General features: G+C 43.3%; 1 protein-coding gene and 1 long non-coding RNA gene across 2 annotated transcripts; both read right to left on the reverse strand.

Annotated features, from left to right (window-relative positions):
• Positions 1-1,645: 1,645 nt before the first annotated feature.
• LOC144247420 (uncharacterized) lies at positions 1,646-13,256 on the reverse strand. Its single transcript, XR_013341133.1, has 3 exons — positions 13,241-13,256; positions 10,546-10,598; positions 1,646-1,926 (listed from the first exon to the last, which is right to left on the reverse strand). It is a non-coding gene; the product is annotated as an uncharacterized LOC144247420 (long non-coding RNA).
• Positions 13,257-13,287: 31 nt separating this feature from the next.
• LOC144247426 (endogenous retrovirus group K member 8 Gag polyprotein-like) lies at positions 13,288-14,129 on the reverse strand. The gene is made up of 3 exons (XM_077788074.1): positions 13,547-14,129; positions 13,339-13,390; positions 13,288-13,292 (listed from the first exon to the last, which is right to left on the reverse strand). Exons 1-3 carry the CDS (start codon positions 14,075-14,077, stop codon positions 13,288-13,290), a joined length of 588 nt encoding a protein of 195 aa, XP_077644200.1. The 5' UTR covers positions 14,078-14,129.
• Between the last annotated feature and the right edge of the window lie 755 nt (positions 14,130-14,884).

Genomic DNA, 14,884 nt, shown 5'->3' on the forward strand with positions numbered 1-14,884 from the left:
CGGCATGTGCACGTTACAACAACGAGCTGGGCAAGAGCAGTAATCGAAAGATCACGGCCGACAGAAAGCAGCTTATATATTGCCCAGGAAAGAGCAGTGTTTTTGGAGTGTGCAGTATAATCGTGTTTCTGGACAAGGGAGGCATAAGTGCGCTGCGCTCCTAAGCTATCTCCCTGCTAAGACACAATGCCAAAGCTTTTCGCTAGGATGCAGTCTAGTGCAGACGCACACTACGGCTCTCCGGAGCTGTCCGACGCCAAGCGCCGGTCGCCGGCGTCTTTCGGCTGAAGCAGCGCTTCGGAGCGTACGGCTGTTGTGTGCGCGAAGCAGCCGCTTCTCCTGCTCCGCGAGCCGGACAGAGCGGTAGCTTGTACGAGGGCGAAGAACGAAGCCGCAGAGCACCGGCCTTCTGCGCGCACCCTAAGGACTGCTAGAGGACCATGGTGGCCGCTCGCCTGCCTCTTCAATTCCATTCTAGCATCCTTATGGAAGGTGTTCCTTGACAATTTTCCTGAGTTTTGAATTCGTCCTGATGCAGCCCCTCCTGGGAAACTCCTACTCGTCCTCTGAGTCTCCGAGTGCAGAGACCTCGATGGCAACTGCAGAAATGAAGGGGCTGCGTTGAGTAGTCGAGAAGCAAGAACATAGCCAGCGCCTTTTGTTTGGGAGTCAGCAGCTGCTGGACTTTTGCGATTGCCTTCACTGTGCACTGAATGCCAGGACGGCATGTGCACGTTAAAACAACGAGCTGGGCAAGAGCAGTAATCGAAAGATCACGGCCGACAGAAAGCAGCTTATATATTGCCCAGGAAAGAGCAGTGTTTTTGGAGTGTGCAGTATAATCGTGTTTCTGGACTAGGGAGGCATAAGTGTGCTGCGCTCCTAAGCTATCTCCCTGCGAGACACACTGCTAAAGCTTTTCGTTATCATGCAGTCTAGTGCAGACGCACACTACGGCTCTCCGGAGCTGTCCGAAGCGAAGCGCCGGTCGCCGGCGTCTTTCGGCTGAAGCAGCGCTTCGGAGCGTACGGCTGCCGCTCCGCTGTTGTGTGCGCGAAGCAGCCGCTTCTCCTGCTCCGGGAGCCGGACAGAGCGGTAGCTTGTACGAGGGCGAAGAACGAAGCCGCAGGGAGACGACATTGTGTGCGCAGCCTTGGCAATTCTAGAGGACGGTGGCTAAAGCTCCCTGCCTTTTCAATGCACTGCTGGCATGCTTTATTGAAGGTGTTCCGAGACAACTTTCCTGGGTTTTGACTTTGTCCTGGTGAAGCCCCTCTTGGGAAATTCGTTTGGGAGTCAGCAGCTGCTGGACTTTTGCGATTGCCTTCACTGTGCACTGAATGCCAGGACGGCATGTGCACGTTAAAACGACGAGCTGGGCAAGAGTAGCCGAAAGATCACGGCCGTCAGAAAGCAGCTTACATATTGCCCAGGAAAGAGCAGTGTTTTTGGAGAGTGCAGTAAAATCGTGTTTCTGGACAAGGGCGGCATAAGTGCGCTGCGGTCCTAAGCTATATCCCAGCAAGACACACTGGCAAAGCTTTTCGTTATCATGCAGTCTAGTGCAGACTCAAACTACGGCTCTCCGCTGCTGTTCCGGGGGAAGTGCCGCTCCCCGGCGTCTTTCGCCCGAAGCTCCGCTGTTGTGTGCGCGAAGCAGCCGTTTCTCTTGCTCCGGGAGCCGGAGAGAGCGGTGTCGTGTACGAGGGCGAAGAACGAAGCCGCAGAGCACCGGACTTGTGTGCACAGCCTACGGGCTGCTAGAGGATGGTGGCTGCAGCTCCATAACCCATCAATTCACAGCTGGCATGCTCTATGGAAGGTGTTCCAGGACAATTTTCCTGGGTTTTGAATTCGTGCTGATGCAGGTCCTTCTGGGAAATTCGTTCTCAGTCTGGCTGCTCCCTCTGAGCACAGATAAAGCTCCTGGAAAATAGAAAGGTATCTGCTATCAGCAGTAGACAGACATGGCTAGCTCATGAAGTAAAATTCATATATTAACAGGGAAATGTCCTCAAATCAGGAAAAGATGGAGTCACGATTTTGGGTTTGATCACAGAGTGGCCCACTGGAGAGACTGGCCTGCTTGCAAAAGTTGGATGAGTAGTCAGATTGCAGCTTTGAATACTCAAAAGATACTCAGAAATGGGCAGTGGATTCAGATACAGCATCAAACGGGTTTATGTTTTTCTACCAGTACTGTGTGCAGAATAAATGTGAAATAAATTCAGATCACCCCCATTACAGAGGAGAAAATAAATTAGTTTCCCCCACCGTGCATCTCATATCAAGATCACTTTGAGAACTGATAACTTCAAAGCTGAGAATGCAGCTGTTTGTAAACAGTTTCAGGCCCAGTTTGCTCAGTCTATATTTCACATCATCTCAGTTTTTCACACAACATACACGTTCATACTACTTTAGGTACATACTCCATCCAATCCCCTCCTGAAATTTTGTAACTCTTTTGGTTCCCTCATAAATTACACAGAAAATAACAGAAATTAAAAAAAAAAAAAAAAAAAAAAAAAAAATCTGTTGTAAGCATTTGGCTATTGAAACACAGAGCAACCAGAAGATTTCCACAATCCTCCAGATGTAATCTTGGTATGAAGATCATGGTAGTTTTATCCATGACAGAGCAGAATACATAGAAATTGTGTCATGTGTAAGAGAAACCCAAAAGCATTTAAACTGGTCATTGCCCAGCTTACTTCTTCTCCCATTACAGAGAAGGCTTTTCGCGGCTAAAATAGTATCTCCAAAGAATCCAGATTCTTTCAGAGCATTTCTGCATCAGTTTACTGGTCCTCTTGTGATGATTCCACTCCTCCCATGTTGAGGGTTGGGACTGGATGATCTTTAAGGTCCCTTCCAACACATAACATTCTATTATTCTGGGATTCCATGTTGCTGAACTGTGGAGCTCTCCACAGTCATGGTTTCCTTTAGGATGGAAACTGAAGAGTGATGGAGTGGACAGGAAAAAGGAAACAATACCCCTCAGAAGGAAGGACAGGAAATCTGAAGTTGGTTTTGCAAGAGAAAATATAAAAAATCTGAGAATCTAAACACTATATTTTGACAGTATCAAATGAAAATTATCTTGACTGCAGACTCAGAGATCTTTGGCTCTGTCTACATTCTTAAACTTCTACATACATTTGAAGTCTAAAAAGAATGAATCCTGCAAGACTGAGTTTTCAAATTGCAAGAGGGAGCCTTGAAGCTGTCCAGATTCTGAAAAAGAATTGCTCGAGACCTTACTTGCTGCACCTTTAACATTGTCATCCCCAGAGCTATTCAGATAGTGTTCCAAAGCTGTGACTCAGAAAATGAGGCCTCCAGGGAGTTTTTCTCACCTGGTAAAAGCAGCCAAAATCCAGGTTTAGCACCAGAGCAGGCTTCTATTATAAGAGTGTTAGTGTAATGATGGATCCCTCTGAGACACTCTAGGATGACATCTGTGATGATAAGAGCTCTCCCCAGTCAGTTTTTATCTGTCTCTGTTCAGTGACCCTCAGAAAAACAACATGAAATCTGACAAACACATTCCAGGAACATTACTTATGGTACATTTTAGTGACTTCAGCTACAAATATTTCCTCCTGTTTTTCTCATTGTTGTAATCGTTGCATGACAAAATAGCTCTCAGTATTCACTATCACAATTGATTTAACCTATCTGTTTTATACAAGCCAACCTATCTGCTTCTAATTTCATTTTGCTTTCAAAACAAGTTTATAGAATAGGCTAAGATGTTTTTTTTTGTAATTTATAACAACTCCAGACAACCCATCTAGACTTCTATGTGTGGGAATGCAGAGCTTCCCTCTGGCTGCCCTGGAAGGTCTGGGACCCTGGCAGGGGGTCAGGAATCCCTCTGTACAGAGCCCCCAGAGACACTGTCTGTGATCTCTGTCCATGGAAAAGAGTTTTCAATCCTACAGGATGAATTACAAGCTCTGAGTGTTTGATATAAGTAATAATTAAGTGTGGCATGGGTGCAAAAGTAAAATTTTAGGATTCTAGATTAGGGGTCAAAGGGGACAAGATGGAGGAAATTGGGTGTGTCTTGTCCTTTTTCTTCTTCTTCATGCCCTCCATGTTTCACTGTAGTGTTGGCATTTTTCTATTGGTTTAGGCTGGGGATACGCTGTTCAACGTAGGTGACAGATATTGGCACATTATTGTAAATATAGCGCAGGTAGTTTCTGGTATATAATGTTTGTAACATCCCACTGAGGGCAGAGCTCCACACGCTGCCCTGCAGGACAGACCTGCGGCAGGGCAGCAGAACATGTTAGAGATAAGCAAGAATAAACAATCTTGAAAACAGCACAGACAAATGATTACTTCTTCTTTGGCAACGGGGCAGAAAGACAGAGACTTTCTACCATCTCGGATTCATCAATACCACAGATTCTGACACGATGGATCTCAATCACTTGTAGCTATAATAAGATAAAATCTCTGAAGGAACCTTTGTCATGAGAGCATTGTGGCAGGCCAAACTGCATAGATGGAGGGGCTTCAGAGCAATACTTGGCAGAAAAAAAATCAGTGTATTGGAGACTTACAACTGTTCAGTTCAGTATAATAGGACTGAGTCCAAAAGAAAAAGGGGGTGCATTAATGATTTTGGAATTGGAAGGGGGGGGTCTGATTTCAGCTCATTTAATTTGTCAGGATTTCTGATTCTTTAATGGCAAGCTTTTCAGAATGGCAGATATAGCTTTTAAATGCATTTATAAGCATTAAAATGCAGTGGAATGGAAGCACATTTTCTGAAGGGTACAATTTCTGCCAAAAGCAGAGAGAAGAAGCTATGTCATTTTTACCAGATGATAGCTTTCTAAAGCTACCAAATTATCTTTGCAGCTACAAAAGTAACTCTATTCTCTTCCCTTCAGGGATTTGAAATATTAAGAGCCAGTTTAGTTGTCTTTTATTCCCCTGATTCTGTCTTTTCTAGCTTTTGTACTTTCCTTATTACTCTGCATGTCTCTGAGCACACTTTTTTCTGTACCATTTTCCCAGCTACTGAATGCAAAACTTTGTAAGAAAGTTTCATCCTGGGTAAACTAAACTTTCATCCTGGGTAAACTAAATTACAGATTTAAGAGCAAAACAAAACCGTATCTCAAGAGTTCTTTATCTTTACCAGAAGCATTTCAGGACAGTGTCCAAAATTCATAATGCAATTAAGATACTGTCTTCCGGCATTGGTGCAGTTGAGACTAATCCTCTTCAATGCTTTGACTCAATGATCAATATTTCTAATGGCTATCTTTATTGAAAACTTGGGGCTCCTTCTATCTGGACATGGATTCCTATCAGACAGTTTAAAGCCTTGGATTAACCTTCAAGCAATCAAAGCATTAACTCTTTTTGATTGTGAAGAGCTAACTTCCCCAGACATGAGTAAGTATATGGCTCTTGGAAGAGAGAAAAGTTTGGGCAAGGTTCACAATCAGTAACAAGCTGCAGTGATCGTAACTCCAGGAGAGCCTTGCTCCCCATTCACATACTGCCTTTGGCCTGGCCAGACTGAAGCTGTTTGCATGTTCTTGTTTTGGTCTGAAACAAAAAGACATGAAGAGACCAACTGTGGAGAGCAAGAGCTTGTAGGAAATTGCATGTTTTAATTTCCTGTACCAGTATTCTGCAATTCAAAATGTTGATCGTTTATGTGCCTACATTTTCAAACGTAAATTAAATACATCAGTTGTGCCTGGAACTAGCTGACACAACTGAGACGTACCATTTATTTTCCTTAAATAAACCAAGCTTATTTTCCTCATTTTTTCTTTAAGTTTTTATATGGTCCTATATTGTATATTGTAAAAAAATGACATGATAAATGGATGCCTCTCCAGGGTGTTCCACTGCAAAGAATGCATCTGCCATTTGGTCATGAAAGAAGAAACAGCTTTTTGTTTCTTCACAAGCCAGATGCAAAAACATTGGATATTGAAACTGCAAATAGAGTAGGGACAAATGGTAGATATTTAGAGGTTGTGCTTTTCTCCTTTGAGGGAAGATTTTTTATTAAATTCTGAAATGTAAACTGAACATAAAAGTCTTTGAAGTACAGACACTGAGGCTGTCATTAAGTGAATCTCATTAGAGTTAAGGAGAGATTCCCTGCAATGCAAGCCCTTGGAATAACATTTTACCACTTCAGTCTGAAGCACAGACCTGTTTACATAAGCGAGTTGATCAGAAATAGTTTCTGGCCAAACAAATGTTCAAGAAGATTAATGGTGAACACATGTTGTATTTTGTTATCTAAAACAACACCCAAATTCTCAACTGAAATCTAGGTTATGTGATGACATAGAGTGTTGGTTAAGGGTATTTCCTGCTTTTGGAGTGTTAACTCTGTCCATTTTTATTGCCTTTTGGAGAATGCAGTTGGGCTCTTTGTAGAAGAATTTCACTCAATTACTATGGAAGGGATGAATTTTCTTTCCTGCTGTAGGGTAAAGACGTGTAGGCCTGAGAGGTGCCCCAAGTATGTACGTAGAGATCACAGAATTCTTTTATCCACAAGGACAACAATGAGATTACTAGCAAAAGCAGCTCCTCCCTCAATTCAAGCTATTCTATAGTGTTAGGATACCAGCGGAGCTTATGGCACAGCAAGAGGTTTGGTATTACCCTGGTTCACCAGAAATCACAGTTATGTGCTGCTGGTTCTAGGCGGTTGACTCCATTCTGCTGAATTGGTCTACAGCCTGGAGGCCTTAGTAGAGCTCCCAGTGTTACTGAATAATTAAATAGAACTGATGTAGAAACAGTCCATGATGTACAACAGACCAGGCATGTTTACCTTTGTATTAAAGAGAAACTCAAGCCATTAAATCAATGAAGCTAAAGGAAGTTGAAACTAGCCATTAATATGGAACTGGACATCAGATGGATATCCTGGTAGACAACAAGTTGAACATATAGAGATGTGCTTTTGCAGCAAAGGTGGCTGCTGCTGCTGTGTAAGGGAAGGGCATGGCCAGTAACTTAAAGAAGGTGGTTCCTCACTCAGCCTGGTGAGGCCACCTGGAGTGCTGGGCCCAGCGCTGGGCTCCTCACTACAGGAGCGATGTGAGCATGTGAGTATACCTCAGCCAGTCCAGGGAAGCAGCACAAAAATCACAAATGGATTGGAGCATCTGACATAGTAGGAAAGGCTGAGGGCTGGGATTGTTTGACTTTGGTAAGAGTAGGAGTAGAGGGAATTCTTAATAGCATGGATGGAGACCTGATATAGTGGGTGTAAAGAAAATAGAGCCAGACTCTTCTCAGTGGTATCCAGTGGAAGGACAAGAGGCAATGAGCACAAACTGAAATGCAAGAGATTTTGTTTGAACACCAGAAAGCTATTTTTTTTTTAACTGAAGGATGATTCAGGATTTTCATAGGTTGCCCTGTGAGGTTGTGAGTCTCTGTCCTTGAAGATATTCAAACCCAGTTGAGTATTGTCCTGAGCAACCTGTTGCAGTTGAGCCTGCTTTGACCAGGGGGGTTAGATTACATAAACTCTAGAGATTTCTTTTCATCCTAACCATTCTGTAATTCTGCAATTACAGACTGAGCCATGCAAGTGAGTGTGATACACTGGGGATTCATTGTCCACGTCTCAGCTGCACTCAATACAGACAGCTGAGCATTCCAACTCCTATGCGAGTGAATATCACCTACAAATTTACTCCTCAGGGTGTCTCTGGCAGCTGCTTTCTACCTTACAGTTCTGTGTCCTATCTGTCAGAAGGAGAATCATGAAAATGCAAAAGCAAGAGCTAGAAGAGTGCTGGAACTCAAAATGTCTCTCAGACATTTTTAGAGGTTCCAGGCCTTGGTCAGGAGTATTTTAGACCTTGGCAGGAAGCTGGAAACAGCTGTGATTTTGAGTTTGAGCCATGGAATGAGTTACCAACTTTGAAGGTGGAACAAGCAGTCACAAAGGGTTAGATAGTACAGTAAAAGTAGTTACAAAACAGAGGGAAAATTTTTTTAGTATTGTACAGGGGGGTTTTAGCACCTGTACAAGGGGGTTTTTATTTTGCACATGGTTCTAAGTTCCAAGAAGTTCTAAGATGGAGGAAAGTGGGCTGATCCTGTTCTTCTTCCTTCTTCTTCCTTGCCTCCATGTTCTTGGTGATGTTGGCACTCACAGATTGGTTTAGAGTAGAAAAGCACTTTGTAATATAGGTAGTAGGTATTGGGGGAAAAGTATAAACATGTAATACATAATGTATCATATAAAAGATAGCAGCAGCCCTGGGCTGGGGAAGAGAAGAAGACAGCAGACAGAGAGGATGTCAGGGTGTGTGTGTCTCTCTGCCTGGGCTGCTGACCAAACAGCCGCAACCCGAGAAGACAATCTTTTAGATAACTCACAAGAAACTGCCTTGAGGCCGAACAGCAAGAGGCTGCGGGGCTTTTCTTTGGAAGCACGGGTTGGAGGAGAGACTTTACCAGCACACGAGACCCCAGACCAAACCTGGGGTTCCTACAGAAGAGGTTCTAGGATATGTACCCACATAACACAGACTGCAGCAGATTGTCCTACCTGGCATAAGAATGACCAAATACATCATTGTTGCTGGATCTATGGACCAAAGTCACATTTTCAATTCAGCACGTCAAAAACTCTGCCTGCACTGGTTCTGTCCATGACTGCATTACCTATTTCAGGTTACAGAGCTGCCAGCATTAGTGTTGCCTTTCTATTATGTATTGTTTCTTTTCAATGAAAACTGAAGAAATACTAGCCTTTGGCCCACACCAGCAACTTCAAACAACCTTGTCACGCACCAGTTGGTGGCCATCTCCCTTTTTTAGAGGGTAAACCAAAGTCAAAATATAATCCATGGCCTCCAGCTCATGGCTATGGGAGTTTCAAGGAGTGACAGCTGAATGTCACTCCCACAGGTTGCAGCTCTGTGCAAAAAAAGCCAACAGTGGGAATTGGGATGACAAAGGCTAAACCTGCTTTTGTCAGAGCAGCATAGGAAATGTATGGTATAGTGGAAAAAGAACCCAGGGGTGCCTGTTGCTGTATCTGATCTCCACTTTACATTTTGTTCAACAAGATGTCCATCCCTTGCCAACTAAGTTCTAAATGATTCATTTTGTTGCTGGATAGTCATATTTTGTGGGTAGCCACTAGTCAGTTTGAGTTATTCACTTCTACAAAATACTTCCTCTAGAAGGCACTGTAAACAGAATTAATTTTTAAATAGTTTGAGTTTTTTGAAAGACATGAGCAATGGTTATTAATATTGGCACAGAACAAGTCACATACTGATGATTCAAGGGATAGAAACTGGAACATTTTGGACAGAACGGATGTTTTTATATTCACTTGCCTTATATCCAGACACTCTGGTGGTATAAGTGTTAATTATACCCAAGACAGCAAAGTGAGGAAGTCAGGTTCTAATACGTGTGGTAAAATAAATCTTTAGATGAAGCAAACCTTGTATATTCAAATAATTTCGTTTCCATTTCTCAGTTACAACATGCAATTTTGTCATGCATCTCTTCTGCATGACAGAGGAGGAGGAAGGAGTTTGTCTCATTGAAGGCAGTGGAAAGTGTGCTTGATATAGCATGCACAAATATGGACATGAAGTTGTGAGGCTGCACTGCTCACTGCCCTTACAGATGCAAAGAAGCATGCACTCAGATTCCCGAACAACCTACAGTGATGTTTTCACTTGACATTTTTTTGCATTGAAGCTCATTCTTGTGATAAAAAATGGTCACTCCCCAGCCAGTTAGCTAAACAAGCCAAGAAAACTGGCCACTTGGTGATTGCAGCCTAGTCACTGCGAGCACAACTGCGCATTGTTCCGCTTCCCTAAAAAAATAAATTAAAAAATCTCCAAGGCTTGCCACTGTTTGGAAAGAATCTATAATTTTTTTGCACATATCTAGACTGGTTTACTGCTTTTCAGTGTGACTTCTTGTTATGGTATCAGCCAGCTGGTAACAGCCAGTATGTACTTTTTGACTGCTGCTGACCAAGGCAGACTCTGAGAAATCTTCAAAAGCCAAAGAATTTGCCAGTAACTGAGTCACTTTAAGCAGCCTACCATGAATTTGTAGCATGCCATACAATCAATTTTTGAGTCACCATCTGAAAACAGCCTTGATGAATAAGTACTTGACAAGAAAATGGATCTGAAATTTCCAGCTGGTCTTATGCCAGGATTCTGCCATGCTCCCTTTGTCTCCAAAGTCAAGACACTTGAAGTGATCTCAGTATAAATGACTATTAAATATATCCTAATATTGCGTTCAATAAGGGGCTGCATAAGGGCTTTGACAATGCCACCTTCTGTGGAGACACACAGAATCTGATGCAACAAGACACACAGACACACAGACACACAGACACACAGACACACAGACACACACACACACACACACACACACACACACACACACACACACACACACACACACACACACATTGCCAGGGACTGCATAGAAATGAGGAGTTGCTTGGGTGTCCGGAGCCATGAGGGTAATACCCACCTCTCTCTTGTTGCAGTCTGACCAAGGACAACATGCCTAAAACACTCGCAGATCTTAAGGGAAAGAGAAATTATTGGTGTTTAATTCACCACTAGGTGTCACGACGTCTTCATTTTTAACCAGACTACTGAGTTTTTCTATGCCTACCAGAAAGAAAAAAGCTTAAGATGAAGGCAGGAAGCCAGTGTATTAGCCAGATACCTAGGCCCGCTCCAATCTAAATTCTTTTAGTAAAGTCAGGTTAGTAGATAGCACATTCAAAAGAAATAAAAATAGAGAAATCAGCCCCATCCCTTTTGCAGATTACTTCTATAATTACTTCTATACTTCACTACACCATAGTGAAACACCAAGAATGTTATGAATACAGATGATTGTAAAGTTCAGCATGCTTAATACATCACGGGATTCCTTTTTATATTTGTTTGTATTACCCTGCCAGGAATGAGCCCCAGATGCAGTAGAATGACAGGTAGATGAAAGTGAAAAAGGTTTTCCCACACTTACAATATGATTCTTAGAAGAGCTGATTATTTGAAAGTCCATCTGTGTTGTTACTGACAAATACTGTAATTTTTTGTGGCTTTGTTGACCAATAAATATACAGACACAAATCTATGTACATATTTTAATATACATTCATGGGAAAAACATGGGTCAGGAAGAGTTAATGCAACTACCCCTCCCATTGCCACGTACATTTCCTATGCTGCCATGCTCTCCAGGGATGTTTCACCACCTCCTGATCTGCTGGCTTTTCTATTGAAAAAGCTAGTTTCATGTTCTCCATTGAGCTGAGACTTTTATCTCCTTCCTTGCAAGTAGACAAATTCTCTTCAGGGTAAGGTTGGAACATATTGGATTTTCAAGTGTGTGTACTTGAGGCAGCCAGGAAAGGGGTGAGGAGCTCTCTCTCTCTCTCTCTCTCTCTCTCTCTCTCTCTCTCTCCCTCTCTCTCCACAGTTTCCACAATACCCTTCTAAACGGGATAAAAAAGAGTTGTGGCCTTGTCAGGAGAAGGACAAACAAATGGTTCATGAGTGCTTTGGCCCTTCTCTCTACATATTACATATCACATTTAATGCACAAGGGTCTGGGGTAGACATGAACCCACCAGCCCAGGAAGAGGCAGGAGACCTGATCCATCAACCTAGATGCTTCTGGGCACTTTTAGGAATTTGGCAAGAAGAGTGGACTGAAGCAGCTGCCCAGTATAGGCAGATGTTTTTTCCTCTGACCCCTTGTAGAGTACACATTTACTGGATGATGTACAGCTTGTTCTCTGAGCCAAAGGAAAAATCCAAACATTGCTGGCTGCAGTCAGATTTTTTTTGACCTCTTAAGTAGCTTAACATGGTACTGGCCTTCTTTCCCATTTTAGGTCTTTCCCTTCCTAAACAGCAGAAGCGATTTAATGATACAGCTTCTCAGGTACCTACATAATGCCCTGACCTGGATTTGTGATAATTGTCTTTATATTTTGTTCACTTTTTGATACATCCTAGAGAAACAGGGAAATACAGAAGGGAACCTCACAAGTGACTTTTTCTCTTCTAGGTGCAAAGGGTGTTTTTATTGCAATGTGCTATGAGTTTCCATCTTCCTATTCTTTAAGTTAGGAAATTGAGAATCAGCATTTGCACGAGAATTTAAGACTCTACAGTTTCCTGCATCCTTCAAAGTAAAGTCGCTGGGTGGTCTTGGCACTGAGCTCTCATATGGAGACAGTAAAGGTGACTTTTAGAAGTGCAGAAACCAAGAGATCTGATTCACATTAAAAATATGTAATTAATCTACTCCATAAATTAAGATTGATTCATATTCCGTATTTTCTGTGGAAGCAACACGAAAGACTTCACCACTTAGGATTCAGTGGGCATTTTGGATATTTGTTTAAAAGGGAGGCTGTTCCACTTTTTACTTTTCTTTTCATAGTTGTCTCTTAATTTAATAACATTGCCTTAATATTTCCTTTGCTATTACAGAAATTCATATAAAATTTTCTTACTATTTTTCCAGTTTATTTGCCTTGGGCTTTTGACAATATCTTCTGTCTGTCCGCTTCACTTTTGTAAAATTGGAAAGTGTTATAGTAAAATCACAGAAAAGCAGGGGAATTCAACAGCAGGTGCTGGGACTAAGAATATTTTCCACCCATTCTCTAAATTAATGGAGTGTATTTCAAACTGCCATAGTCTTTAATCTATAGATTTAGTTCATTAATCACCATTCTTAACAAATACAGGGCAAACTGAATGTCATAATTAATTAATTAATTAATTTATTGCACCTGATAGGAAATGGGAATATAATGCCTCAATTTATTTTCTGACCCCTCATTTTCAGGTCCTGAAACAAAGCCCATGCCTCCTAGATTGAAGAACCTGCCATTTCTGCTCTTTTTCCCGTTTCCCGGAATAGGAAGAAGTTTCCCATCCACATCTGTGTGTGAGTGACACTCACTTGCGAGATGTTTCCCTCTCCTGCACCGAGGGCAAAGGTCTGGTGGCTTGTTGGGCTTTGAAAGTTGTGGGCAGTTCCTTTTAATATGTCCTTGTGCCCCACACCCAAAGCACCGTCTCTCTGCATTAGGGTTGCTCTTTGTATAATTTGCAAGAGCTTCCCTAACACGTTTTTCAATTTGATCCCCCAAGTGTTCCTCCATGATGGAAGCAACATGTTGTGGTGTCCCCACCTTGCTGCACGCCTCGATCATGTCTGCCAAAGTGGCCTGGTGCGGCATCATGCTGATGATCCGTCTGCACTCCGGATTGGCATTGGAGAAGGCGAGGCTTTTGATCAGGTGTGGTTTTGCTCCCTCCTCGCTCACCTGCCGCTCCACCGCCTGAGAAAGACGATCCACGAATGAAGAAAACGGCTCTGCAGGACCTTGTTTGATCTCGGTGTAGATTGTGTCCTGGACCCCCGCTGGAGCAATTTGAAGAATCGCCCTCTGTGCTGCCTCTTTGATGTCGCTGAGCACGTGACGCGGGAGCCTCACCGCCTGTTGAGTTGGATCGTCCTCAGGAGGATCACCAGCAAGCTGCGCCATGGTGAGGTTCGCATTCGGCCCGCCCTGGTATCTGGCTCTCAGCTCCTCCAGGGATCTCCTCCATGCCTTCTGCCACACGAGAGCTTGGGTGTCTGTAAGAACTGATGTTGCAAGATATTTAAGATCATACGGTGTTAAATCATACATTCCAAAAATACTTTTTAACATTTGCTTGAAATATGGTGATGACAACCCATTGTCCTGAATGGCCTTAGCTAAATCTTTGATTGCTCCACGGTCCAGGCGTTCCCATCTCGGGTTTTGGCCCTGAGCGTCATAGTTCACTGGCATCATTATATTTCCCGAGCCCTGCAATAAACCTTTCTCTTTCTCCAACTCTGCTCGAATGTCCTGCCAGTCCACTTTTGCGCTCTGCAAAGCTGTAAATTCAGTGGGTACTTGCCTGTAGAGTGGAGTCATCTGTTGTGGCTGCAGTTCTGGTGCAGCAGCACTCACCGATACCAATGGCGTCTGCAGCATCTGCGAAGATGAAGGCTGGAAGCCTCTGGAGAAAAGTGAAGCATCTGCTGTGGAGGAGAACACATGACTGCCTTGCATTATTTGGAAAATTTTTGGAAGATGAACCAACAGTTCTGGCTGTGACTCCAAGGCTGTGCTTCAATATCGTAAAAGAAATTCAACAACCCCCTTTGATATTAAAATTGACTCTCCCTGCCCCGAAAGTTTGGCAGACCTTGATTTTGGAATTGTCCAAGCTGGGACACCCTCCGAAGCGGTGATGCGTATCGTTTCCTCCCGTTGCTGCGCCTCAGCAGAAGTGTCCTGAGTCCCGCACTGTTCCGGTGTCAGTGGAGGTTCCTGCTGCCGTGCAGATGTGACTTTTTTCACCCTGGATTTTTTCTTATAAGAAACTGGAAAAAAGTCCTGCAATGTTACAGTCCCACCACTGGGTGGCGCAGTGCCTCGACCGGACAAGTTCTGCAAAGCCTGTTGCAATCTTGTGGTTCCGCCGCTAGATGGCGCTGCCGCCTGACCAGCTGAGGTCGGAACCGCACTCTGCTCTTCAATCTGCACTTCTGACAAACATTTTAACACCTCTTCTGTCAACTGATTTACATTTGCAAATCCCGCACTAATTCCCGATAAACCTTTGAGCATTTCTCCTAACAACTGATTCACGTTTGCAATCCCTGCAGTTGATGAAACTGACTCTTGTTGTAACAACTGTTCTAATTCGGTCATGTCAGAAGAAGACAGGGATTGGCCGTGGGCTTGGGCCGTCTGTTGCCATGGGAACGATGATGGAACCGTGCCCTGAGGAATGTT

The sequence above is a fragment of the Lonchura striata genome, chromosome 23 (genome assembly GCF_046129695.1).
Source record: "Lonchura striata isolate bLonStr1 chromosome 23, bLonStr1.mat, whole genome shotgun sequence".
Lineage (NCBI taxonomy): Eukaryota > Metazoa > Chordata > Aves > Passeriformes > Estrildidae > Lonchura > Lonchura striata.